At 44.3% G+C, this 27998-nt stretch overlaps 1 protein-coding gene across 3 annotated transcripts; it reads right to left on the bottom strand.

Annotated features, from left to right (window-relative positions):
• Window positions 1–230: 230 nt before the first annotated feature.
• Ufd1 (ubiquitin recognition factor in ER associated degradation 1) lies at window positions 231–27998 on the bottom strand. Of its 3 annotated transcripts, none has more exons than XM_029568268.1 (13): window positions 27892–27998; window positions 23198–23330; window positions 22801–22833; window positions 19922–20043; window positions 16302–16432; window positions 14091–14163; window positions 10170–10238; window positions 9453–9518; window positions 8781–8828; window positions 7877–7965; window positions 7252–7333; window positions 6655–6719; window positions 231–1230 (listed from the first exon to the last, which is right to left on the bottom strand). In XM_029568268.1, the coding sequence occupies exons 1-13, from the start codon at window positions 27892–27894 to the stop codon at window positions 1098–1100; spliced, it is 1047 nt and encodes a 348-aa protein (XP_029424128.1). In that variant the 5' UTR covers window positions 27895–27998; the 3' UTR covers window positions 231–1097. The 3 variants fall into 3 exon arrangements, with proteins under 3 accessions (XP_029424128.1, XP_029424129.1, XP_008841268.1); XM_029568269.1 differs by having other exon boundaries at window positions 23224–23330; window positions 27892–27940; XM_008843046.3 differs by lacking the exon at window positions 6655–6719.

Raw genomic sequence — 27998 nt, 5'->3', positions numbered from 1 at the left:
GACCCGTGGGGGACACTTGAGCCACCAACCTGGAGAGGAAGCACCCCATCCAGGGGGACCTTGCTAGGCCTGACCATCCCCTCTCCTCATATCAGGGAATTTCTTCATTTGATCTTCTATCTCCAGAAGTCTCAGAGAAGCATTTTTCTAGTAACAGGCTTTCCCCAATGTCTAGCTAGTGGGCCAAGCACCAATCCATGACAGTACCTTATCAAACAGCTAGAGGCAAGTCAAATTTTCATCAACTTTTTATTTTAAATTCTTGAATTAGAATTCTCAAGGAACAAACTTTAAATTGGATTAGCATGTCAAAAATCTCATATCATACAAAGTGCAGATCTGAGGCCAAATTAAAACATTAAACAACAAAAAAACCTGGGGGTGTGGCAGAGTGGCATGCTTAATATTCATGAGGCTCTAGGTTCAATCCCAACACTTTAAAAACAAATAAGAAATAAAGGACAGGCCAGCAGAAGCTTGGATAATAAATAAAACTGCAAAGGGGGGGGGGTTGTGGAAGGGTAAAAAAGAATGTATCTTTAGCATTTATTCATTCTACCAATCACATTTGGCCTCATCATAGAGTTGCTTTATTACAGAACAGCCTCACTCAATAGCCAGGAGTTATTTCCATATAAAATAAAAAAAAAGTGTGAACTCATCTGGATCAGATCCCTTCTAAGCAATGGCACTTTTGAAGACAAGTCATTATGTAAAATAAAAATAAAAACAGTATTTCTCAAATACTAAACTTGCAGCCAGAGTGGTGAAACAACTACAAAATGGCTAACTATATTGTCTATGTAACCAAGCTGGGTAAAGGAAAACTGTTAAAGAACAAGTTACAGCTGTCCAATCCCCTCACTGAGTTCCTCGGAAACGGGAATGCTCTCCTAAGGCCGAGGAAGAGCTCTGAGCTGAAAACATGAAGAAGTGGCACCCTCCAGACCTCAGAGATAGCTCTTTCTCTCCCAAATTCAGCTCACAACCTTGAAATTCTGCTGTTCCACATCCAGGACAAACTTCATAATTCTTAGGTAATTCTAAACAAACCTTAAATAACAGCATTCTCTGAACTTTTCAGAGTCTAAAACATGTCAGAGCCAGTAACTATAAGCCAGTATGTTGCGATTAATTCTTTTATTTTCCTTGGACTTAAGGCTTCCTTCCCTTTTTACGCAGTGACTGTCCTTCTCCAGAGAAAGCGACAAATCTGCCTCCAGCTTCATCCTAGGTGGGAAAATAAGATACTATTTTCAGAAACTCCTGGAAGTTCACACACAAAATTTTTTTTTTAATTTTATAGGTATGTGTGTTTTGCCTCCATGTATGAAAGTACAGCACATGCATGCAATGCCCCAAGAGGCCAGAAGAGGGTGTCAGATTTGCTGGAACTGGAGTTACGGACAATTGTTAGCTGCCATGGGTACTGGGAATCAAACGCAGGTTCTCTGGAAGAACAGCCAATGCTCTTAACTGCTGAGCCATCCCTCCAGCCCCCCAAATTGCCTTATTCTATGGCCTCATGTATCATTAATCCATTTTCCCTACTTTATTATGCAGAGTTAAGAACTGACTCTAGAATCAGTTTATGGCACTGACAAACCACAAATCACAACTATGAGTCTATTACTACCTTTGTTTTCATGTTGAATGCACAACACCCGCCTCCCAACTTAAGCTATCATTATTAAGACAAATGGCATTTCATATACCTAAACTACCAACTGCCCCAGCTTAACAAGCACACCAGTGTTCTGATTGCTTCCCCTGAGATCATGTGGCGCTGTCCATCATGTAAAGGATCACACTAGCCCACAAAAGATCAAATTTCAAAAATCTAAGTATAGTTTCTACTGAATTTGCATCATTTTCACATCATTAGAAAGTTGAAAAATACTCAGTGGAACCACAATAGTTTGGAGGCCATTTGTGTATCTTTTACACAATAATCATTTCGATGTAAAAAAATTTAAAATATTCTGAGAGAAAAATCACCCATAACTTCACCACCCCAAAATAACTTTGTCAGTCACTTTTCTGCACATTTATATAAACTCTCTTCTCAATTCCAAAGTCTCAAGCCAATGAGTTTATGGCATATTTCAAAAGGCCAAAAGAACTCTACCATGTAAGAGGGCAAGGCTTACACCACCACATGTACCTATTACTTCCAGGTTTGCAGTATGCTAAACTGCCATGGAAAGCAGTTTAATTGCACATGGCTCTGGTTGTATATGTGAATGCTGGTGTCTACAGAGGTCAAAGGCATTGGATTCCCCAAGAGCTGAAGTTACAGGCAGTTATAAGCCACCTGATGTGACTGCTGGGAAATGAACTGGGGTCCTCTGAAAGAGCAGTGAGTGTTCTGAACTACTCTAGAAAACAGCAGGTATTTTTTCACATGCTTTTTAACTGCTAGTCAATCTGAAGTACCATCTCTTGGCTTTTCCTTTATGAGTGATGAATCTGAGATTTCCAAAGCACACCTTCACACCTGGCATTCCCCTACTATTATGGTCTGCTGTACCTCTCTCCAGCCAATGATTATGTGATGACAATCATGCAAGTGCATATCTCATCTGAGCTATATAGTGTATTCCTTTCCTGCACAGTCTTCTGTTTGTCCCACTTCTTTCTTCTCCATCCATTTAATCACAGCAAGAATCTACTACTTCATCTGTCCAAGCTAGGACTTCCCTTTTTCCTGCTCTGTAGACAGACTGGCCTTGAACTCTTGATCCTCTTAAATGCTAGAATTACAGGTGTGCACCATGACTGGCACTGGCACTGGTTGTTTCTACCTTATCCTTTCATTTAATGAGGTATGTCCTGCAGTAGATTCCCCAGAAAGGCTTCATGAGGGATACCTTTTCATGAGGGGATATCTTTTCTTACATGATAGAAAATACGTTTTTCTTTGAATCCGATGTTTTATTATTTTTTCTTTGAATCTGATGTTTTATTAGTAGGTTAGTTGGTAGTCTGGTAGGGCTGACATACAAAATACCAAAGACTTTGTGGCTCAAAAGATAAGACATTAAGCCGGGCATGGTGGCGTACACCTTTGATCCCAGCACTCGGAGGCAGAGGCAGGCAGATCTCTGAGAGTTCAAGGCCAGCCTGATCTCCATAGAAGTCCGCCCAGATCCTCTCATTCCCTAACACCTGGTTAGTATCTTTACCAAATCCATCAAGTTTTCACCAGCCGCTGAGCACAACACACCACTGGACAGAGGTGACAGAACTGTGCCTCAGTGGGCAAAACAACCCCCCCCCCACAAAAAAAAAAAAAAGATAGACATTAATTTATGAGGGTATAAGACCAAGGTGCCTGCAAGCTTGGCCTTTTCTGAGGCTGCTCTGCCTTGAATACAGCACTCTTCTAAGTCTTTACCTGGCCTCTATGTGTTCACATTTCCATTTCCTGGGACACGGGTCAGATTGGATTAGGGTCCACCACAGTGGCCTCATCTTACCTAATTAAACTCTGTGACAGGCCCTATCTCCAAACAGTCACACTGTGAGGTACTGTAGGTTAGGATAACATAGAAACTTACGACATAAATTCAGCCCCAAAAGAGTTGGGTACAGAATTTTAGACTAGAAATTTCCGCTTAGAATTTTTGTTTATGTGTATGAATGTAATGCCTGCATGTGTGTAAGTGCACCCATGTCATGCACTGTCCTCGGAGGTCAGAAAAAGGCTATCAGGTCCCCTGGAACTGGAGCTACAGACAATTAGCTGCCATGTGGATGCTGGGAAATGAACCCAGGTCTGCTGTAAGAGCAGTCAGTGCTTTTAACCACTGAGCCACCTCTCCAGCCCCAGTATTTTTTTAAAAGGATCATTCTATGTAGCTTAAGCTGGCTTCAAACTCACAATCCTGCTTAGCCTCCTGAGTGCTAGAATAACAACTTGTGTTTCACTGCACCTGGTTTCCTGTGAGAATTTTTAATTTTGTTCTTTGACAATTTCCTATGTGTACCTAACTCTCACGCCCCACCTTCTCTTATCTCCCCCCACACACCCCATCTACCCATCTCTTTACTACAAATCTTTTTCTCACATTCCTTTTTGCTTTGTTTTGTGACCACAGGTTTGGAACCTGGTGGACTCCTCAGTGGATATACAACTATTAAGACAATGATTCTCCCCTTCCCAGAATTTGTCAACAGCCAATAGTTCAGCTCTAAGGAGTAGGGCCCCATGAGCTCCTCCCATGTCCTGTCAGAATTTTTGAAGTCACTGCTCTACCGCCTAACTTCCTGTGTGTATATCCTAAGACGGTGTCCCTAATCCTTACTAAGACCTCTGACCTCTCACTAGCAGATCTTTACTCTGCCTCAATCTGGGCTAATTCATTTACTGCAAACTAATGGCCTTCCAATTAAAGAGATCATTTTCACAATTCTTTCTTTGCCTTCTTTTCTGTCATTAATTCACTTGTTAATTTTTGCTGATGAAGTCTTTCTAAGTTGCCCAGGCTGGTCATGAATTCCTGTGCTCAAGCAATCCTCAGCCTAATGAGTACTGGAACTACAGGTGCATACTACCATACCTGGCTTTTCAAAATCTGTATTACTTGAACATTAGAATTGAAGTTTTCTTTCTCCCCCCTTAGTGCTAGGAGTGTACCTTAGGTCATGCTGACCAAGCACTCTACCATTGCGCTATACCCCTAGCTCAGACCTGGAACCTGAACATATTTACTAGATAGGAACACTCTTCAGAGTGTTAGGCCTTTTTTTCTTGGGCTAATGAAAAAAAGCTCCAACCTTCAATAGCTATGAGCAAACCTGGATGCCACTGTGTGGGACCAAACAGCAGCCAAACAACTCAGGATGTAAACATTCCTTTAATCTGTTAGGTCTTGCTATCTACTGTAACAGATGGCCCTAGGCTAGTGACCTTCAAAGAGGTCTTCTGGAGGTGGGAAGGCATAGCCCCAGTGCAGTGTGGGGAAAGTATCATGGCTCTAAATGCTTTGTAATAGTTATTCTATCTTTTGCCCCTCATTTCCAGAGGTGAATTTTGAGAGCTCTGGGACCTACACCAAACTGTCTCTTGGCTTTCTTTAGGCCCAGCTTAGAATGTAGCTTTCCATGGTCAATTAAAAGCAAGTACCACTTGTCCCTCTGCCAAAATCTTACTGGAGTTACCTCCTCTTCCAGTCTTTATTATCCTATTCTTTCACTGCAACTTTAGTGACTTTCAGGATAGAGTAAAGCTAAGTATATGTCTTCAATGCCACGCACTAAGATATTTGTGGATAAAACAGATCCAGCCATGCCTGCCAGCCTCACTCTCCCTTCTGTAAATCTATATAGTCAGGCTGTGAACCTCAGGTCTAAGTCAGATGAAAGCCAGCCTGTATCTGATGAAAAATGTGGGCAGACTTTACGAAGTGAAGGAGGCCTGATTACACTACCACATCTGCTCCTTTTGAGCCTAGATGTCTTATAACAAACCCTGTGCCAACTTAAGGGACTTTAAAGGCCAGAGAAGGCTGTTAAGTGGGAGTGGGATATGCAGAGAACACCATGGTCTTTGTGGCTGGCCACCCCAAATGCTAGAGGATAGAGTTCAGTAGTGAAGAATGTCTGGAAATGGCCCAACAGCCCATCCTCAATAGGCTCACAGCACATCTGATCTCTATCCTATTCCTGAATCCCCTCTCCCCTCAAGAATTTTTTTTAAAGATGGAATCTCATGTAGCCCAGGCTGTGAACTCTCTGATTCTCTTGCCTTCATTTCTTAATTGCTGGGACTACAGGTTTGCCACCACCATGCCCAGCTAAGGGTGATGATCCTTTGAGAAAGAAACTGGGAAATCCAAGGGTCTAGTATGAGTATTCTACAAACTCATCACATTTCAATGGCCTTGTTCCAAACCATAAAGGCTGTATAGTGTGTGATCTCCAGCAGGATGTAACTCTTCTGAGCCCAACACTCTAGGTTAATTTTCCATGTGGTAACACTTTCTGCTTTTAGGGCAGCCCTCTCTTCCTGCGACAGGAAGATATTGGCCTGTTGTTCTGATGTCATTGTGAAGGTCACGTTTGGAGCAGGATGGCACTGACACTGGGTGTGAAGTGGTTAGGGGTTCAAGCTCTGTACCCACACATCTGTATAAACACAATCACCACAGTCTCCTCACAGGGCTGTTCTAGCAATTAGAGATAGTACTTTTTTTTAGACAGGGTCTCACTATGTAGCCCTGGCTGGCCTGGAACTCACTACATACACCAAGATGGCCTAGACCTCACAGAGATCCACTTGCCTCTGCTTCCCAAGTGCTAGGATTAAAGGCATGTGCTATCATGCCTGGCAGGGATGTTACTTATAAAGCACATGGAGGGTACCTGGCACCTGATGAGGGCTCTGTGAGCCAGCATCTTGCTAGTCACCATTGCTACCTAATGCCAGAGTTATAGCAATACTGGCAGAGGTCTGAACTTCAGTTTGTGCATTCATGCTACTTCTCATTACCCTAGTGATTTCGGTCAATATTTTGATTTCTTGCAACCAAGTGCACCTATACCCAGGCCACCTGTCCACAGAGCCATCCCGGTCTGCCCACAGGGTCTCAAAATGCTCATCTGTGCAGGACTGAGCCCTACTGCCCCCATCTCACATTTCCAATCACTCACGTGGACAGCAAGCTCCAGTTCTGGGTTAGAAAGGAGTGGGGGTGCAGCTCAGCATGTGCAAGGCCCTAGGTTCAAATTCCCATACCAAAACAAACAAACAAGCAGTAAGTAAACTGAAGACAATTTTCACCTGACCCCTAGAATTTTGGTGGCAGAGTCTAGAGTTAGCTCTTGAGCCCTCAGCTGGTAAGCCTACAATAGTTCTACAGAGCAATCAGGCCATCAGGGACAGCAGGGCCCCAATGGGAAAAATATGACAGAAGCACCCTATTCTGACTGATAAAAACACAAGTCACAGGGCTGGAGAGATGGCTCAGTGGTTAAGAACACTGGCTGCTCTTGCAGAAGACCTGGGTTCAAATCCCAGCACCCACATGGCAGCTAACAACTGTCTTTAACTCCAGTTCCAGGGGATCCGACAGCCTCTTCTGTCCTCCACGGGCACTGCATGACACAGGTGCACTTATCTACATGCAGGCAATACACGCATACACATAAAAATAATAAAATATTTTTTTAAAAGGGGAAGTCTAAAAAAAAACACAAAACCACAAGTCACCACTAGTTAACTTCTCATGACCAATGAAATAAACTCACCTCTTCAACCTTTTTAACCAAAGGACGTGAATTTCTGATGAAAGTGATCTTACCAAGTTTAAATTCGTAATTAGGAATTCCTCTGTGAAGACAGACAAGGAGAAATGTCAATTCTAGGAAGGACTAAACCTTGCTTTTGACAAGAGGAAGGCAAGGAGGATCACGTATCTTTCTGGTAACTCTCCAGGATACACTGCTTTACCTGACCTGGACCTTCTGGTAGAGAACCAAGAAGCAAATGTTTTCCTGGTTTAACAGAAACACTGGTTGTAGGAGAAAGGGGTGTGGACTCAGGGCCTGGCCTCCAAGATCTTCCCTGCAAGTGTTCCATGGGAACTCATCCCCAGCATTCTCTTTCTGGTCACACACACAGTAGAGAGCTAACAACACATATCTATCCCTGACCTGATGGCCCCCAGGAGCATTTTACCATGAGTCCCCAGACCCAACGGTGTCATGTTCCACCACTGCAAGAGGGCAAGCAGGGGTCTGAGCCCACCCAGTAGCCTGCTGGGTCAGGCTTTATCTCTAGCACTGGAATAAGGTTCTTCTACCTCATAGGCTGACAGAGACCTTTCCTGTACAATGACAAACATTCACAAGGACAGAGTCAGGACAAGCTTACCTTTTAATGTCTCCAGGCTTGATTGGGGAGGGACTGGGCTCAACTCCTTTCTTCTTTCCATCCAGTCTATTCCCAGAACCAGAGAAGGCCTAGATAAGCAAGCCAGGAGAGTATGTCCTAAGCCTCAAGAGTCATATGCCCTCTGCTCAGAGACCTCAGGGGCGTATGAGCTAACAGCAATGCCCAGATCCCCTGGAGTGCTGACAGCCAAGGTCTCTGCATCCAGCCCCTCAGAGGACTGCAGGGAGCCGAAGTGAGCTGCATGACTCAGTCAACAGCAATGACTGGCTAGCCTCTGTAGGCACCACAGTTCAAGGACCTGGGGGTAGCTAAGGCCTCCATTACCCCCAGGTCCAACTTTCTTAAATGTTTAGTCATAGCTCCCCCAGTGCTTCATGGCACCTCAGCACCTGTATATGAGCCACTTCTGACTTCCAGGGAGGCCTTGTTAACAGCCATCCTAAGGAATATGTTTGAAGCTTTCTTTCAAATAATACAGGCAAATAAAAACAGGATGTTTTTAGACAAAGCACGTGTGCTAACAACTGATGAACCTATGGGAAGTGTTTGTGAGTACCTATTTACTAGTGACTTTTTGGTAGATTCCTAACCCCCTCCAGGACTGGGGACCACACCCAAGTCTTCTCATATATTAAACAAGTCTCTATCTCTTAGCTACATCCATAGCCCTAGCTTAGTTAAGTTTTGAAAAGAACAAAAAATTGGAAGCCTTTCAGGACTGTTAGAATTCCAGAAGAAAGTGGTATGAAAGGGTTTAGTAACTGAACAAGTGCCTGCGCTGTATACATGGGTACAGAGTCTAAGTCCTGCTGATGTTCACAAAGCATCACAGAGAACAGTTCCTGCCTTCAGGAGGCACAGACACACGCTGCCTGGTACTCACACGGAAGCCCATCTCGCCAGCATAGCCACTGTGGTCAGCTTCTCCCTCCTGACAGGAAGACAGAAAAATCAAAGGTGAACTTCTCAGCACAGGTGGTAGTTTCAGTGAGATATGTCCCCCTAGGCTCAAATATTTGAGCACTGGATCCCAGATGGACTCTTATCCCTCTGGAACTGTAAGCCCAAAAAACTCTTTCTTCCATAAATCGCTTTTGGTCATGGTATTTTATCACAGCAGTAGAAAGTAACACGGACAGCTTTTCCCAGACCATACTGTTTCCAGTGCTGCTCCATTTCCCACCTGCTAGAATACATATGCCTCCAGAAGGCAAACTGAAAAGAAACAGGAACATGACCCAGCCATCCCCCAGCAGAATCCACACAAAGAAGTAGAAGTAAGGGCTGGCAAGATGACTCAGTGAATAAGAATGATTGCCACCAAGCCTAACAACCCGAGTTCAATCCCTAGAACCCACATGGTCATGGTGGAAGTAAGAACCAACTCCAGCAAGCTGTCTATGGCTTTCACTTACATGCTGTGGCACATGCACACCCCCACCATACACATACAAACAATATGAATAAATGAAAATTTAATTTAAAAAAAAGCAGCATGGGTAAAGAAAAGACCACAGACATGGTTAATCAGAAGGAACTCACAAGAATCACTTACTATTGATTCTTCATGCTGCACTGGTCTTTCTGGTTCTTTATAACCCAGGGGAGCATCAAAGTCCACCTGTGTTTTCAACATGAAAGGTAAAATTCTGAGATATGGCCACAGTCAGCTTCCTTAACTATTTTAATTCAAGCAACTGTAGATTCACAGAAGTTCTAAGAACTTATACTAAAAAGATGTACCTTGTACACTATGCTCATTTTCTCCAATGGCAGTACTTCCTATGACATCACTAACAAAACATCAACATTGACAGACACACTGCTGTTGAGAGTTCATTAGTTCTATGTAAACATGTATGATTGGTCATATACAATTTTATCACCACAGAGGTCTGTGTATCCATTACCATAGCTAAGATACTTAACAGTACTATAAAGACCCCAAGTTTTGGCAACCATTAATCTGTCTTCTATTTCTAAAATCTGATACCTTAGGAGTCACATAAACTAAGAGACAGTGTGTAAACCTTTTCTTGCTCAGCAACCAAGAACTGTGTGTCAATGATTTGTTCCACCTTAGATCTTAATATCTGCTCCTTGGCAGGTCTGAGCTGACTGTGGATCCAGCTACTTAAGTATAGGAGCAAGCGGCCACTCCCACTCCCTAGGAACATCCTCCTGATATTCTGATAGCATCTTCTTACTCTCCTCACTGTGTGACACTCTGCTGGGGCCCTGACCTCGCTGAAATTGCAAAAAAGTCACTCACATTCATGTCACACTCAATAATAGACACAGCCTTGTCAGGTTTGGTCTCCATCACCCGCAGTTCATAGATCTGCAGAAAGAGCAGAGAAATCAACAGTTATGAGGCAGCACTAGGGGCAGGCAACATTCCTATTGTGGCTCTCTGCCTAGTTCCTGGAGGCACAACCTTCACACCATGATACTATCTCTCAGAAGAGACAATGCGGTGAAGAGTCTCCCTTTACGCTCATTGCTCAAGAGATGCTGGTCCCCACATGTGGGTCCAATTAGACAAGATAATTAGTTTAGCATCGTATTGTAAAAGATACCACTTCTGAACTAGACTGGCCACATCTTGGAATTTATTCTAAGAAGATAATTAGATAAGTATCTAAGGAGAAATTTTTAAGAATGCTTACTCCAAGATTGCTAGTAACAGTCTATCCCCAAAATGCCTATCAGTAGAAGTGATACCTTCTTGAATTTTGTGGGAACTCACCTGTCATTTCACCTTCTACCTAACTTGTCTAGAATCTGATATCTAAGAGGCATAGAATCATGGATGAATACAAGAGGCATTCAGACTACTGTCAGGAAGCAGTGAAAGGAAGACTAAAGTAAAACAAAATGTGATGCCAATGAGAACAGACCCCAAGAGGCACTGTCCTCAAGCAGCCAAATGCTACTGCCAAGGTGACCAAGAGCATTCTGCACACAGCAGGGCCAGATCATCCAAGGCCTGCCCGCTTTCAAGGGTGGGTGTTACAAGGACAAGGTTGTAGTCAGCTTGTTTTGGTTCCTCACAGCATACCAAAGGGTTGACTTAGATAACAGAAAAGACCTTTTTTAAAGATAGGATATTGCTTTGCAGCCCAGACCATCCTTCTTGAACCCATAATCTTGTTGCCTCAGTTCTACTAACTGGTGGGATTACTGGTATGCACCACCAGGCTCAATCAGCAAAGACATTTCTAACACTTTTTTTTTTTTTCATTTCATGTATATAAGTGTATCGCTTGCATGTAAGTGCACCCATGTTGTGCAATGCCCATGGGGGTCAGAAGAGAGCATTGGATTCCCCTGGAACTGGAGTTACAGATGGTTATTAGCCACCATGTGGGTGCTGAGAATCAAACCCAGGTCCTCTCCAAGAGCAGCCAGTGCTCTTAACCACTGAGCCATCTCTCCGGCCCACTTTTTAAAAAAATTTTATGCATATGCATGCATTGTTTCCACGTACATAAGTGTACCCATGACATGTGAAAATGTCAGATTACCCTAGAACTGGAGTTACAGATGGTTGTTAACTGCCATGTGGGTGCTGGAATTACAGATGGTTGTTAGCTGCCATGTGGGTGCTGGGAATTGAACCAGGATCCTCTGCAAAAGAAGCCAGTGCTCTTAACTGCTGGACCTTCTCTCCAGTCCCCTAACACATTTTTAAAAGATATACTAATTTCTATTTTATGTGTATAAGTGTTTTGCCTGCATGTATGTATGTGCATCATGTGTGTCTGGTGCCCATAAAGGCCAAAAGAGGTCATTAGAGCCCCTTGAACTGGAGTTACAGGTGGCTGTTAACCATGTCATGTGGGTGCTGGGAACCAAACTTGGGTCCTCTGCAAGAACAGTAAATGCTCTTAACTGATGAACCATCTCTAGCCTCTTAATGGATGTTTTTAACAGCATCAGAAATACACCAAATAAAAATATAGTTTATCTGCCTATAAATGCAATCAATCCTTAAAACAATTACTTTTCTCATTGTTGGGACAAAATATATAACAAAAACAACTTAAAGAAGGGTTTATTTTGGCTAAAGATTGGAGCAGGAGCTAGAGGGAGTGCGTCACATTGCATCCACAGTCAGGAAACAGGAATGCTGGTGCTCAGGTCAGTTCTTCTAATTCAGTCCAGGAGCTCAGCCCATGGAATGGTGCCACCCATATTTAGAGTAGTCTTCCTATCTCAACCCTATCTACAAACTCTCTGACATGCCCAGGGGTGTTTACATGGTGATTCTAAATCCCATTAAGTCCATAATCAAGATTAACCATAACATTCAGTGAATGAAGGCTCTAAATGTAAATCCAGGACATTTTAAAAAAGGAAACAGTACACAGCAATTAGATGATAAAAGCTCTCTTTAGAAAGACCTAATCAATACCAGAATGGAAAGTACACAGGTATTTTGTGGATTCAAATATTTTCTTGTAGAAGGAGGAGGGAAGCTCATGAAACCCATAAGAATATTCCTAGACTTTGGAGGCCCCTCCCTGAGTTATGTAAGCAGTAAACAATTGCTGAGGAGACCCTCTTGTGAAGTCACTGCCAGCAAATTGTACAGGGAACTCCACTAATACAACTTCCATTAGTCAACCTGGAAGCCACTTCTCCTGAAGGCTAGCTCTCATAGCTTTGGAGAGCACTACACAAGCTGCTAAGGGAGACCATCAATGGATGGTCCAACCCCAGCTTTAAGGCCTAATAACCACATCAATGACCAGCACAGCAAATGACACTGGTGCAGTAGTGGCACTTTTAACTTGGGGGTAATCAACAGCTACCTAATTGACTTAAAGCCCATTCAATGGGAGGAAACTCATGTGTGGTATTATAAACCTAGCCAAATACACATAGCTAGAGAGGTCATAAATCTTAGAGAAAACCCCAAGGCTGTCACATCCCTAGACAAATGTAATTTCTTACTATATGCAAAATATGAATCCTTAAATCTATAGACAAGTATCCTATTCATCAACCATCAAAGAAGCTTCTTTTCAACAGAGATTATTACAGAGCTCCACACCTGGTCACACACAAGAGATTGTCTGTGAATTGCCCAAGTCTATATGGTACATCTAGGATGCAACCTCTACACCTAAGGCTCACGGAACATAGAACAAGGGATGAAGAGAACACTAATACACCTTTAAATCCTCATCAATGAAGCTCCCTCATACAACAGAGGGCCAGGAACACAAAAGGTCACAAATGGCCAAAACACAGGAAAATAAGAGTCTACAGAGCGTAGGTCCTTGGGCAGGACTCCACCCAGGGCTCAGGGACCATTTCAGACGAGGGGGTGGAAAGATTGTTAAGAGCCAGGGAGGAGATGCATCCTGGGACACTTCTCATATGAACCTACAGCAATGGTGTCAGTATGCACAAGACCCATGCAAACTCAAGCAGACAAAAACCCAGTATACAACTGTGGAAATGGACAGCAGGCCCCAATCTGAGTCAAAGAATTATTGGCAGCTGATTACTGATGGGTGATTGGAAGAGCTTATCTTCTTAAAGGGAGGGACTCTAGAAAGGCTGACTAGATCCCAGTTGATGAACTTGCACTCAGGGACATCTGGGGACACTAATCTGACACGACAGGCCTTAACACAAATGACAGGTTATATGAATTCCAGTTTGGGGGGGGGGGGCTATGGGAAGGGACCTATAGGGAAGGGGATATAAGGGATGATTAAGATGTTCTGTATAAGATACACAAAACTAAAAATAAAATTTTTTTAAAAAACCAACTTTTGCTGGGCGTGGTGGTACATATCTTTAATCCCAGCACTTGGGATTAAAGAGGCAGAGGCAGGTGGATCCTTGTGAGTTCAAGACCAGCCTGGTCTACATAGTGAGTTCAGGTCAGCTGGGCCTACAGGGAGACCCTGTCTCAAAAAGACAAAAAAAAAAAAAAAAAAAAAAAACATAAAAAAAAACCCCAATGTCCATGAGTCACACCCATGCTCAGATACAGCTTTTCAGTGATGCAGTGCCCTGATTCACCTCTATTCCTGTAAGTAACCTCAATAAATTCACTGGTTCACCAAATTAGTCTTTGATGGGATCACTGCTTTGATCAGTCATTTCTATCTGGGGTGAACAGTCATAGTAACTCAACAGTCTTGTCACTTTAGGTCACACCAGGCTTGCCTACCTTCTCGTTGTAGTTGATAGCGATCACATCTCCAGTGGTCAGACAGGCAAAGTTTCTCAATGCATTTTCTAATCTGCAGACATGCTGTCAAGGCAACATGGCGACCTGCAATGAGTCTCTGAGGAGTTGTGGTTATTACCCACAGGTAGACAGTACCATGTGATACTAACACCACACAACTTTAACCAAATGGAACACTACTTCCTGTATAAGGAATGCACTCTGACTTCCACTGAACAGAGCTGACCTTAGCTGAGTCCTAAGACTACACCCTCAGGCTCCTTCATCTCATCTGCATGCTCTTGCAAATGCTGTAGTACCAGCTCCCTACTTCTCTGTTCTATACTGTCTTAGTTCTTTATATCATCCCTGTGACCAAATACTCAAGAAACCCTTTTTTGGGAGGGGGGGGGCTCTTTTTGAGACAGGGTCTCCCTATAGCCCCAGCTGGCATGTTATTTGCCTCTGCCTCCTGAGTGCTGGGATTAAAGGCAAGCACCACCACGACCAAAAGCCTCTTAAGGATGGATTTATTTTGTCTGTTTGCCCTTAAAAAACTCACTAAGACTGACCCTATCAGTCAGACCCAGGAATAGCAGGCTGACTTGCAGGTGACCAAAGTGATGACACCCTGTTCCCACGACAAGTTATTTATAGAAAAAGCCTCTGAGGGTTGGAGAGGTGGCTTATCGGTTAAAAGTGCACACTGCTCTTACAGAGGACACAAGTTCAGTTCTCAGCACTCACACTAAGCAGCTCACAATTGCCTGTAACTTCAGCTCCAAAGGACCTGATACCCTCTTCTGGCCTCCATAGTCACCTGCATTCACTTGCACATGCACACACACCTAATTTTAAAAATAAAGGCTGAGAAGATGGGTCAGCAATTAGAAGTGTGCACTGCTCTTTCTGAGGATACAAGTTTAGTTCTCAGCATCCATGTGGGGGGGGCTCACAACCACCTCTAACTCCACCTCCAAGGGATAAGATGATTTTTTCTGGCATCCTCAGGTACCCACATGTATGAGCACATATAGCCAAAAAGACACATACACATAAAAAATTAAAAAAAAAAAAAAAAAAACTTTTAAAAAAGAAAAAGCCTCTGAAAACAAGCTAATGGTAAGTTGTACTGTAACATGGAAAAACACAAAGATTAGAGGCTATTGCCACATAGGTAGGACCCCTCCTGATCACTGATAGCAAAATATTTATAGCTCATTCTGAAGGACACATTAAACAGCTCTTCCCACAGATGTCCTCCTGCCTGAAACACAGGACACCTCTACCACTGACTATACTATTGAGACCAAGAATCCAACAACCTAGTCCATTTGTTTAGAACCCACCCAGTAGGGGACTCACTAAGGCCATCCTGTCCAGGACCTGGTCAGCAAAGGACTTAAAATGGCCGTTCACATCCAGGGCATGATTACTAGAAAAGAACCCTGTTTTTGACAGTCGGCCTAGAGAAAGTGAGAAGGTATGGAGGGAAATAGAAGCAGGGTTTTGCCTTCTAAACTTTCTACCTGCCCATGCTGTTTGTTTTCTTTAGATAGGGTCTTGCTATGTAACAGGACACACAAAACATGTCTCTCTCACACTGGTCACATTTATTTACATAAATAATATACCCAGCTGAAGCTTAGAGGAGAACATTTTTAAAAACCACTAGAACCTAAAATTTTGCTTCCTACTTGCTTTTTTTCTTTTTTGGTCTTTTTAAGACAGGGTCTCCCTGTAGCCTCGGCTGGCCTGGAGCTCACTATGTAGACCAGGCTGGCCCCGAACTCAGTGATCCGCCTGCCTCTGGCTCCTGAGGGCTGGGATTAAAAGCTTATGCCATGTCCAGCTCCTACTTGCTAAGACAGAAAATGTACTACTCATCTAACCTTACTTCATTGGCTTAGAGTGAATGGGTCCTAAGTCCTGAGCACAAAGTGGGCTAGATAACCTAGTTCAGGGCCGAGCTAGGGCCCAGGGCTCCACAGAGGACTAGAGGTTGAAGGCAGGTGAACTACTCTGTCCTCCCACAGGCAATACTGTGCATCTTGGTGCATGCTTTGAATTCTAAGAAGTGTCTGGAAAGGGACAGGAGAAGATCCACAGAGCACCTGATGTGCTTGGCCACTACCAAGAGATGAGGTCCCCATGCTGTTTAATGACTGTCGAGCATCCCTCTTTAAAAAGGAACTTATGTCAAAAGGATACACTGCTTTAGGATTGGTGATATCCAGGAAGTCTGGGCTCTGCGGCTGGAATTTGGAGTAGGTAGCCACTTGAAGGTTGACACTCTCCACCTGAACCAGGCCCCCTTCTTCCAACAGCAAATTCTGCATCATCTAAAATGAAGAAGAAATCTGCATGGAACTCTTGATAATTAAGTAGTCACCATAGCTAACGTCTCAGTCAATACACTGGACAAGCCAAAGCTTTACTTGGGTGGAAGAAGAGCCAGAGATAAAGACTTGAAACAAGTCATTTAACTGTGATACAAAAATCAAGTGAAGGACACAAGGTGGAAAGCAGACCAAGAAAGGGCTACAACTGAGAATGCTACTCCAGGCACTGTGATGGCTCTGCCAAGGCTACCTGGATAGGCCACTGTTTTCCAGCCTCCTGTGCACAATGTTTCCCTGGGATGCTCACCTCCCAGCTCCAAAGCAGTCTCACAAACATTTTCAAGACCCTGAGGAAAACAGGACCACACTTAAGCTAGAATGGTTGCACAAGGAGAGGCTGGTCATGGCTAGGCCACAAGGTAGTGATGAAGCCCCAGAGGTGTCTGCTACAGGGGGTCATAAAACACTGATAGACACATGTCTATTAAACTATCCAGTGAGGCAGATAATGGCTGAGGATGAACACAGAAAGACACAAACAAAGGCTGTGAAAATCTAGCATACAGGAAGTCACCAAGACTCAAGGTATGGTCAGGAAAGGAGGATACTGTGCTGGAGAGCTTTAGTGTCAACTTGGCACACCTGGGTTGAGGGAGCCTCAATTGGGAAATTGCCTTCATTGGACTGGCCTGTGGCCATGTCCATGGGGCACCTTCTGGATTGTTGAGTGATGTGGGAGGGCCCAGCCCACTGTGCGTAGTGCCACCCCTGGGCAGGTGGGCCTGTGTTGCATAAGAAAACAGGCTGAGCAGGGGTCAGGGGAGCAAGCAAGCAAGCAGTATTCCTCCATGGCCTGTGCTCCAGCTTCTGCCTCCAGGTTGCTGCCCTGAGTTCCTACCTTGGGCTCCCGCTGCACTGTGACCGGGGACATGTAAGCTAAATAAACCCTTTCCTCCTCAAGTTGATATTGGTCAGAGTGTTTTGTCACAGCAATGAAGAAACAAACTAGGCTAGAAATGTAGCATTCCTAGAATGGATTTTTGTTTAATAAGCCTTTTTGAAGAGGTCAGATACATAGATGCATGGGTAAAAAGAACCACAGAGCAAGTCTCCATTAGCTTCCCTAACAGCACAAAAGTAATCAAGACATAGTCCACAATTCAGTCATCCTTAGGCACTCCACTGCTAACCCCTCTCCCATACTCAGCTGTCCTGAAGCAAGTCTCCAGGGAAAGTAAATCCCTTTGCGAACACTTCACAGGAAGAAGTAGGGGCAGAGGGCTGTGAGCAAATAAGGAGCTCATCTGGAGAAAGGGGCAGGCTGAGGCGCAGCCCTCTTGGAGGAGCCTGCAGAGGCCCCAGCATACTGTGCTTACAGGCTGGAAATGATAGAAATGGAATATGGTCATGCCTCCAAATGCCATAGGCAGCCACAGCAAGCTGGTCAAGGCAGCTGGCTTTGGCAAATGAGGGTTCTGTGATCCTGAGTGCAAGTGTTTCAAGGATCAGTCAAACTGCTACAGGTCAAAGCAGTGTAAGACATGTCAGTAGGGCACAGTGGCACACATCCTTAGCCCCAGCACTTGGGAGGCAGAATCAAGTGGATCTCTATGAGATCAAAGTCAGCCTGGTCTATATAGTAGTGAGTTCCAGGCCACCTGAGGCTACAGAGAAATCCTGTCTCCAAAAAAAAAAAAAAAAAAAAAAAAAAAAAAAAAAAAAAAGAAAAAGAAAGAAAGAAAAAGCATGTGTCAGTGAGGAGGAAGGTAATTGTGGCATAAAGCCCTTGAGTATGTAAGGCAAAGATGTAATCACAGGCCCAAGCGAAGCCTGGAGCTTCCCCAGTCAAAAGCAGGACATAGCTGCCAGCAATAAAAAGCAGGAAACAAGGTGGGACCAAGGCCTATGGGACAAATGGACTTTTGGAAAAGACTTGAGGGCAGTAAGGGAACAGGAGGAGCTAAGATTTCACTCTATGCCTGTTCCATCAGTGGGCACTTTGGTACAGATAGCATGGCAGGACCTGGCCTGGTGGGTACCCTAATGCTGGCAATCAGACCCGTATATAGGTATGGGTCAAAAATGAGGCTCCAGCAGTTAGGAGACAAGGAAGCACTTCCTGCTGGTTCTCCCTCAAGTCTGGGAACTCCAGGTAGGATAAAGCCCACGAATCAGCCAAGGGAAAGCACCTGCTCACACACTCCCTGTCACATGGGACTGCAGGTGGGAGACAGCAGCTGCCTGTCCATGCCAGGAGTTGAAAGACCAACCCAGGAAGAAGTGGACACACAGTCTCATACCCCACAAGCCTTCCCAGGTGCCTTGTGGCATCTCAGAGAAAAAGATTCAAATAGCTTCCTGGGTCAAAGTGTTTGGGGACGGAGGAAAATCTTCAGAGTACAGTGTCACTACCACGTCCTCTTTCATCTCAATGGGTCAGCCCACAGGGACCTCTGCAGAAGAGAAAGACTGAAAGAATCACTACCAAAGACGTTAGTCACCCAGAGCAGCTTCAGTGACCAGGCCCTCTACTACAATGGGACACTGTCCTGCGTACTGGTAGACACTCAAGGATAGTAAGGTGTTTAGTGCTAAGTGCTCAGCAAGGCAGGCTAGGTCCAGGCTTTAGTAAGAATTGTTACAATAGGTCTGGGCAAGGAGAGAGAACAGAAAAAGCCTGGCAGTAGGGGATACAAGTGAACAGGGCTCTTGTTGAGAAGCTCACTGTGAACATCACTTCTCAAGTTCCCTGGGACCCAGCTGAAAAGCAAAACCCTCTCCATGGTGGCATGGGCAAAGTTACTCCCTGCAAGAGATGATCTTTAGAACTAGTATCACATGCAACCTCAAACCTTCAAAGCTACCCCTTTGAAATGTGTTGATAAAATGAGAGGAGCAGGTGAACTTCAGAACAATGTTCTGGGGGAAGGGGAGCCTGAAGTGTGGCAGACAAAGCACTACTATGTGTCCTCAGTCCCATCCACAGCCCACCCAGGAGACTTAAGTACACATGCTAGCATAAAGCACAAAAAGGAGCCACATGCTTTCCTCTGAGAACTTCCCAGAGCTAAGCTTGCCCACCTGGGAGAGGGTGGACAAAGGCAGGCAAGGAGGGAAGAAAGGGAGCCGGATGGTTCCCATGGCCACCCTACAGAATGCATGCTACCTCAGAGTCCTCCCTAAAATGCCTAGTCATTCTTTGGGCCTCTCTGAGATGTCCAGCTCCAGGAAAAGCTCTGGAGCCTCTTGTGCCCTTGATGCAGCACCCAGGAGTCCAATGACATCCTTCAAGTGAATTTGATCTATGTCTCCACAGCTAAGCACAATGTTTAAAACATGGCACAGCACACTGTTACTGATGGCCTCCTCTTACTGGGCCACACTACTTAGATGCAGGACTCTGAAGTATGCACATATACGCAGGGGGCTTCCCTACCTATGAGGTCCTCAAGGGACAGACTCTCCCAAGACCCTGGTAGCCTTACTCACCCAGTGGGGGAGATAGCAGATGCCTTCATCAGCAACAAACTCCAATACACCACAGTGTGTCATGCGATCTGAATTCTTATTGGTAAGTTTAAATAGCATAGGATAGGTAATGTTAAGCCGGCCTAAAAGGAAAGAGACACAATCAAGTAACCCCGCAATGTACAGTTCCTGTGAAAGAGAAACCCTGCTCGCCCTGTATCCCTGACCCCTAGACTTGAAAGTCTGTCCCCTACATTCCCCTACTAGGTAGAAGGGTATCACTGCCTTCAAGAACACAGCATGTGGTTCCAGAGAAGCTTGGCTACTTAGTCATGTATTAACAGCATAGATTTGTGATTTTTCTGAAATCACAATTCTTTATTTTTAAATTTATTATTTTCTCTGTATGAGTGCTTTGCCTGCATGTTGCATAAGTGTACTTGTGTCATACAATGCCCATGGAGAACTGGAATTACAACAGCTGCTAGCCTCCATGTGAGTCTTGGGAACCAAACCAAGGTCCTCTAAAACAGCAGTCAGTGTTCTTAACTGCTGAGCCATCTCTCCAGTCCCTGAAATTACAATTCTTAAAAGTGGTATGTTCACTTATTCATCAATAATTTAAATGCTAATCATGCACCAGACAAAAATCTCTACCTTAAGAGTTTCTATTTAGAGGCTGGCCCAGGAGGCAGAGGCAGGAGAAACTATGAATTTGAGGCCAGACTGGTCTATATAGTTCCAGACCAGCCAAGGCTACATAGTGAGACCCTGTTTCCCAAAAAAATAAGGAAATGCTGGGTGTGGTGGCGCACGCCTTTAATCCCAGCACTCAGGAGGCAGAGGCAGGAGGATCTCTGGGAGTTCAAGGCCTGGTCTACATAGTGAGTTCCAGGACAGCTGGGCTACAGGGAGACCCTGTCTCAAAAAGACCAAAAAAAAAAAGGACATGTGGGGGTGAAGAGTGACTTCACTTTACCAATATAAGAGTCCTCTGTGCTCCCTGACCTCTTATGAGAGGAGCAGTAACCTGCATTTAGGACTGTATATGTGATCTTATTTGATTTACAAAAGGGTTTCTTCCACCACTTAAGATGTCTGAACAGCTAAGTGCAGGACACATGCCTGTAATGCGAGCTACTCAGGAAGTCAAAGAAGAAAGATTGCAAATCTGAAGCCAGCCTGGCCAATTTAATGAAACCTAGTGTGAAAGTAAGAGAAACTTTTAAAGGGTTGAGGGGGGCTAGAGAGATGGCTCAGCAGTGAAGAGCACCGGCTGCTCTTGCAGAGGACCTGGGTTTGAATCCCAGCTTTTGGATAGGCTTGTCCTCTGAATGACCAGCAACAGATGGCTGTCTTCTTCTCTAGCTCCCCCCTCACCCCCATGCTTACTTCAAACTAGTTGGACCCCAAGACTCTCTGTAGGAAGGGAGGGACAGAGGGAGACAATCATCCCTCCCACCCAATCAGTCAGCCTTAACTGCATGAGGGGGAGGGACTAAGGATAGACACAGAGGAAGAAGAAGGTGGTGCTTTGCCATCTTGGACAGGCAGCCACAAGTTCAGGATGCCATGACCCGGCTTAAATGTAGAGAAAAAAAAAACAGCCCAAGGGTGCTCATTCTTTGAAGTAGCCCCTCATCGCCATCATATGCTCTGTTAATAAGCCCAATAAATATTTTCAGTCCCTAAACTATAGTTTGGAGGAATATTTTCTCAATTTGTCATATGGACGGTGGGAGGAGGAAGCCAAGCATGTGCCTCCCAGCAGTAAATTCGACTTACACCAGCATCCACGTGGCTGCTAATAACTGTCTGTAACTCCACCCTCTCTGGCCTCCATGGGCACTGCATGACACAGGTGCATTTACAAACATGTAGGCATAATACTCATACACATAAAATACATTTTTTAAATAAAAAATAAAGGGGCTGAGGATGCAACTCAGCAAATAAGTACTTTCCTAGCATGCCTGAATCCTTAGTACTACAAAACCAAAGATCTAAACATTGGTCTAAATCCTACTACTTAGTCCCTAAGTATCTTCTAGGACACTGAGCTAAGGGTTACCTTCCCACTTGAGCTGTTCCCACAAACCACAGCAGCTCCAATGCACATACACTGATGGTGCCCCTGGTCAATGGAGACAAAGGTTCAAAGAAGCTAAGTCAGCAGCCAGGCAGGGCAAAGTGCAAAGCCCAAACACAGCAAACTGGCACCTATTCTCTGCAAGGCTCCACTACATCCCCATGACCAGTCTCCACAGGAGGAAGCAGAGTTTATCTATGATCTATAATAAAAGAAAGGAAGAATGTGGCTGCTTTCACAAGTAGGCTTTATCTGGTCTGGGAAGAAAAGTCAACAGCTGAATATCTGAACTGCTTAGGACACAACTTAGTATACTAGAGGTGAGAAATGCAGGGTCTGGGGCTCAGGAAAGCCATTTCAGAAGGATGTGAGATCTGATTCACATTTGTGTGATCACACCAATCATCTCTGGGCGACAACCTAGTGAGCCCAAACCACAGCATGAGCTGCCTAAGCACTGGACAAAGCACTTCATCTCTGTACTTTCGTTTAACCATGATACGTTCTTAAGACAAACCAGGCAGAAGTGAGGAGGTAGATAGGAGCAGGAGCAAAGAGAGAAATACCCTTCACTGAGGAGGGGCCTGAAGCATCCAGGTGGTGGAGAGCCCAGTGATCACAAGCCCAACCTTACTTAACCTTGTCTAGGGTGCTTGTGGCCTTGGTTCTCCCGACCCAGCATGCCCCCAAAGAGGATTCCTAACAACATCTGACAAATGTCACCTGGGTCTAGACACACTGAGGAGCCTGTGCTGATTTTTTGTCACCCGTATTTATATTACCCAAGTTAAGTCTCTTAGAAAATACTTACTCAGTTGATCGAGGGCTGAAGGTGGCATAATTACTGTGGAAAGAACATTTAAGCAGTATTAAAAAATAAAAAGGATACAACAAAGGCATGAATATTTTCTGATATATCTTTTAAAAGTTTTAAATAGTTTTAGGGTAGCCAGAATTATATGGCTTTTCATAAAAAATCTTATTTGGGGTTATTTATTTACTTTGAGGCTCTGAATAGCTCTCTGTCATCAATCTAATCATAATTAGCACCCTAACTCCCACCACCCATGTCCCAGAACAAGTGACATTGTTACTGTACTGCTAGTTAGTGTCTGGCACCCATGTGCAAAATAAGGGCTGGGGAAGACTATAGGTTTGCAGACTGAGGGCAGGAAAAGTGACTATTCAAAATAAAAACAAGCACATACTCTTCCCTCCTTTCTCCACATCTGACCTGTCATTAGGCCCTGCTAACATAGACACGGAGAAACAGCGGTACTGCGTGGAGAAGCGGTTCTGGAAGACCCGGGGAATCGGGTGGTCAAACATGTTGAAAGAGAACTAGAAGGAAGAGAGAGATGCTGTTATTAGAACAAAGGGGCTTTTTTCCCTTTCAAGATGAGGTCTCCTGCGTTCCCCAAGTTGGTCCTGAAGTCCTACACTCAAGAGATCCCTTGCCTCAGCCTCCTGCATAACTTGGACTACAGGTCAATGCCATGTATTAGCTCAAAGCTACATTTCTTCAGGCTAAATGTCAAATATTTCAATGTCATTAGTGCTGCTAAAAGCAGAATGAACTAAAATCTCAACCAGAATATTCTGACTTCCTAGGGAACATAATAAACCTCAGAACCTTTCTGTCTCACCTCTTAGGTCTAGGTTCCACTATTTGTAGACAGTACGACCTAGTCACCTCAGGCCTCCCCTTCACATCTTTCTGCACTACTATTCCCCATCCTCAAGATCAAGGCTGGACCTTCTGTACATGTCACAGAGACTCATTACTGACAGTCTCACCATCTCCTAACCTGCCACGCTCCTGCCTGGGCTTGTCACGCAACCTGCAGCCCTTTCTCTGTAATCCTTAATTTAGAAGATGGCTATTAACTGAAAAGCCTTCTCTTTTACTGAGTACCAGATGGCCACCAGACTCTGACCTGGGCTTTAAGGATCATCACTGTAGTGATATCACCTCTGCCCTGCCACCTGATGTTGAAGATAAAACTACATGTCTGAGAATTCTGAAGGCAAAAGCAGATAAGGGGACAGAGAGCTCCTAGGGATGTATGTTAAACCAGTGTTCAGGAGGAGACTCCCTGAAGACACATATGTGGCATCAGACACCTAAGCAGGAAACAAAAAGATACTCCAGGCAGTAGAAAGAACAGCTGCCCACATATGCACTCCTTTGCCTGGCTTTTAATTACCATCCTTTCCTTTCTCCAGCAAGCCTTCCTCCCTTGGCCCTGGTCAGATTAGTGCCTCTCCCATATGCTCACAGCACAGAACAGACAGGCACCCTGTGTTATACCACAATGTTTTCTCACACCAATAAGCATATATAGTACTAGTAAAAAGTCAAGACCCAGCTCTTAAGCTAGCAACTACACTTAGTGACATATTATCAATTTGGGGTCTTTTCAAGTATTTCCATATAAAATCTCTTTAAAATTTTTTTTTTAATTTTATGTATATGTTTTGCCTGTATGTATGTAAGTGTACCTGTGTTATGCAATGACTGGGGAGGCCAGAAGAAACTCAGATCCTCTGTAACTAAAGAGTTAGGGAGGGTTGTTAGCCTCTGTATGAGTGTTGAGACTGCTGTCCAGTGCCCCGCCCCCCTTTTGAGACAGGGTCTCATTATGTAGCTGTGGCTTGCCTAGAACTATGCAGACCAGGTTGGCCTCAAACTCACAGAGATCCACCTACCTCTGCCTCTGAAGTTGTGAGATTAAAGGCATATGCTACCACATTCAGCCTAAAATCTCATAATGGGCAAATATCTAAAAGAATTCAGAGCAGATCTCCTAGATTTTGCACATTCCTACTCTCTGCAGCATTATTACTATAGCTATAAAAGGGGGAGCAACCTAAACATCCATTGAGAGGTGACTGAACAAAATCAAAATGTAGTACATACATGTAATAGAATACTATTTGACCTTAAAAGGGAAGGATATCCTGTCACATGCTACAACAATCTAAAGAACATTACACAAAGTGAAATAAGACAGTTATAAAAGGGCTTAGACCTACTTATATGAGATACCTACAGTAATCAACTTCATAGAGTGTTTACTATGGACTGTGAGAAAGGAAAAATGGTGAATTGTCACTTCATGTAAATAAGAGTTTCATTTCTTCACTATAAAAAATGATTTGGGAGTGCTGGAGAGATGGCTCAGTGGTTAAGAGCACTAGCTAGCTGCTCTTCCAGAGGACCTGGGTTCCATTCCCAGCACCCATATGATGGCTGATAACCATTTGCAGCACCAGTTCTAGGGCATCCAACACCCTCTTCTGGCTTCCACAGGCACTGTACAACATGGGTACACATATACATGTAGGCAAAACACTCATACACATAAAATAAAAATAAATGATTTGGATATCTATTTCAAAACAATGTGAATACAGTTTTACTGGACTGTATACTTAAAAATAGTTGAAATAAAAAAATTCATGCACTTTTCACAATAAAAAAAAAATCTCACTATAGAAAGAATTTTTTTTGAGACAGGGTCTCACTATGTAGCCTTGGTTGACCTGGAGCTTGCTATGTAGACCAGGCTGGCCTCAGAGATCTACCTGCCATCTATTTCCCAAGTGCTGGAATTAAAGCCATACTTACAACAAGAATTTAACTTAATTCCAACATAATCACGAAGTGGACTGTATACTTAAAAATAGTTGAAATAAAAAAATTCATGCACTTTTCACAATAAAAAAAAAAATCTCACTATAGCAAGAATTTTTTTTGAGACAGGGTCTCACTATGTAGCCTTGGTTGACCTGGAGCTTGCTATGTAGACCAGGCTGGCCTCAGAGATCTACCTGCCATCTATTTCCCAAGTGCTGGAATTAAAGCCATACTTACAACAAGAATTTAACTTAATTCCAACATAATCACGAAGAAGGGAAGCCCCTACAGATAAAGTAGTTTAATAGTAATGCTAAAATTAGCAGGCTGAATTAGTTATCTTCCTAAAATGCAGGTGGAGGCCTGGAGGATAGCAATTGGTTAAGTGGTTGCCTTGTAAGCATGAGGACCAGCATTCAATACCCAGAACAAGTTTTGTTTTGTTTTTTAAAACAGGTAATGGGCATGTGGTGATATATACTTGTAATCCCCAAGCACTGGCCAGGTACAGACAGGCAGATCCCTGGGGCTTAGAGACCAGCCTAGCCTACTTAGTGAGTTCCAAATCAGTGAGAGATCAAGATCTTGGAGGCAGAGGCAAAAGGATCTTTATGAATTTGTTTACGTCTGGGGGGGGGGTGTTCCTGTTTTGTTTTGTTTTTTGAGACAGGGTCTCACTATGCTGCAGCCCTAGCTGGCTTGGAACTGACAGAGCCTGCCTCTACCTTCCAAGTGCTGGGATTAAAGGGGTGTACCACCTGCCCAGATCTCTGCAAGTTCAAGCCAGCCAAGGCTAGACTGAGACCCTGTCTCAAAACAAATACAAAAGCACTTTGCCCTCTGACTACATATACAAATGTGCACTTGAATACACACACCTATATCCACACCCACGGGGGTGGGGGGATGTTTAATAAATCTTAGATGGTTCTTCAGTGACTAGAACTATCTAGCACAGCATCTTTCTTTTTTCTGAGACTTAGTCTCCCTGTAGTCACAGTTAGCCCAAAACTTGCTATGTAGACCAGGCTGGCCTCAATCTCAGAGATCTAGCTGCCTCCCAAATGCTGGGATTAAAGATGTGGGCCACCATGCCTGGCTTTTTTTGTCTTTTTCTTTAAAGCACTAGAATTGTTTCACTCAGTCTTAGATGGATAACCCACAAAATCCTTCTGAATGATGGAAGCCAGAGGGGTATCCTCAAAGTTCCTTCCCCTAGCCAATCTAAGCCACTGCTTCTCTGAAACTTAAATGAAAACATACACAACATTCTTAGCGTGCCTCCAATTCATTCACTCATGAACTGACCTCCTGCCTTTCCTTGCTGCTCCTAACTGCACATGATTCAGTTTCTTTTAACACCTCAAAGCCCAGCACATGAAGCATTCAGTGTTGGTTACATGGGTGAACTGAGAAATGCGATTTAACAGTGACACACTCAGGAGTCCAGTGCGGTGGCACACGACTTTGATCCCAGCACTCAGGCCGCAGAGGCTGGGCAGATCTCTGAGTTCAAGCTCAGCCTGGTCTGCATAGGGAGTTCCAGGCCAGCCATTGTCTAAAACAAAACAAAACAAAAACCAACAAACAAAAAGGAGTGACGGTCTCAGGATAAAATCTAATAGTTACTCCTTGTTTTAAACAAAATAAACAAGTGACATGGAGGCGATGACTGCAGCGAGATGGATCTGACTTCAAAATCTCGCCGCCTCACTTTGTTACTTTAAGTAAACTAGCCCTGTAATTTTGGTTTTTTTCATGGTTAATACAATAACCATCTATGTCCCCGAGGGGCGGCAGGAATTAAAGAAAATAGGATGTGCTGAAGGATGGCAGGTGTTAAAGAAAAGCTGTGTAAACAGAAAGAAGCGCCTGAAAATACGTGGCCTTCCGTAAGGAGCACGAACTGCAAGGCTCAGGACTACATCCCCGATGTCTGTCCCCACGCCAAGAACTTCCAGTTAACTTTGTGTATGCAAACCTGTTGCGCGCAGAGCATTTAGAACTACCGACACCACAAGAGAAGGTTCCTTTCTACCCTCAAGTTCGGGGGTAGAGCAGACTACGTGAATCGCCAACACAACAGGAAAAGAGGCGTCTCGTAAGCACGGGTCCGACTAGCCCTAGAAGCGTCCGGGGCAGAGCCGGCCCGAGGAGGCCCGGGTGACTCGGCATCTCGACAGCCACCCCGGCCCGACCCGGACCACGACGCCCGGCTGGAGCTCCAGCCTCATCCCAGCTCCCGACCCCGGCCCAGCTCACCATGATGGACAACGCTTCGTAAACGCCGCTTCTCTCCGCGAACCTTACAGCCGAAATCCAGGGATACCAATCTACACAACCGCACCGCCTCACGGAAACCCAGACCT

Source organism: Nannospalax galili, unplaced genomic scaffold (assembly GCF_000622305.1).
Source record: "Nannospalax galili isolate Female #2095 unplaced genomic scaffold, S.galili_v1.0 scaffold820, whole genome shotgun sequence".
Lineage (NCBI taxonomy): Eukaryota > Metazoa > Chordata > Mammalia > Rodentia > Spalacidae > Nannospalax > Nannospalax galili.
Note: the sequence above shows the minus strand (reverse complement) of the source record. Positions and strands in the feature narration are given on the sequence as shown.

Excerpts from the sequence above, each read along its gene's own strand:
- Ufd1 (XM_029568268.1), bottom strand. Across the intron at positions 7,966-8,780 it reads CTGGCGAGATGGGCTTCCGT|GCCTTCTCTGGTTCTGGGAA; the intron begins GTGAGTACCAGG and ends TTGCTTATCTAG. Across the intron at positions 1,231-6,654 it reads AACTGGAGCTTGCTGTCCAC|GATGAAGCTGGAGGCAGATT; the intron begins GTGAGTGATTGG and ends TTTCCCACCTAG.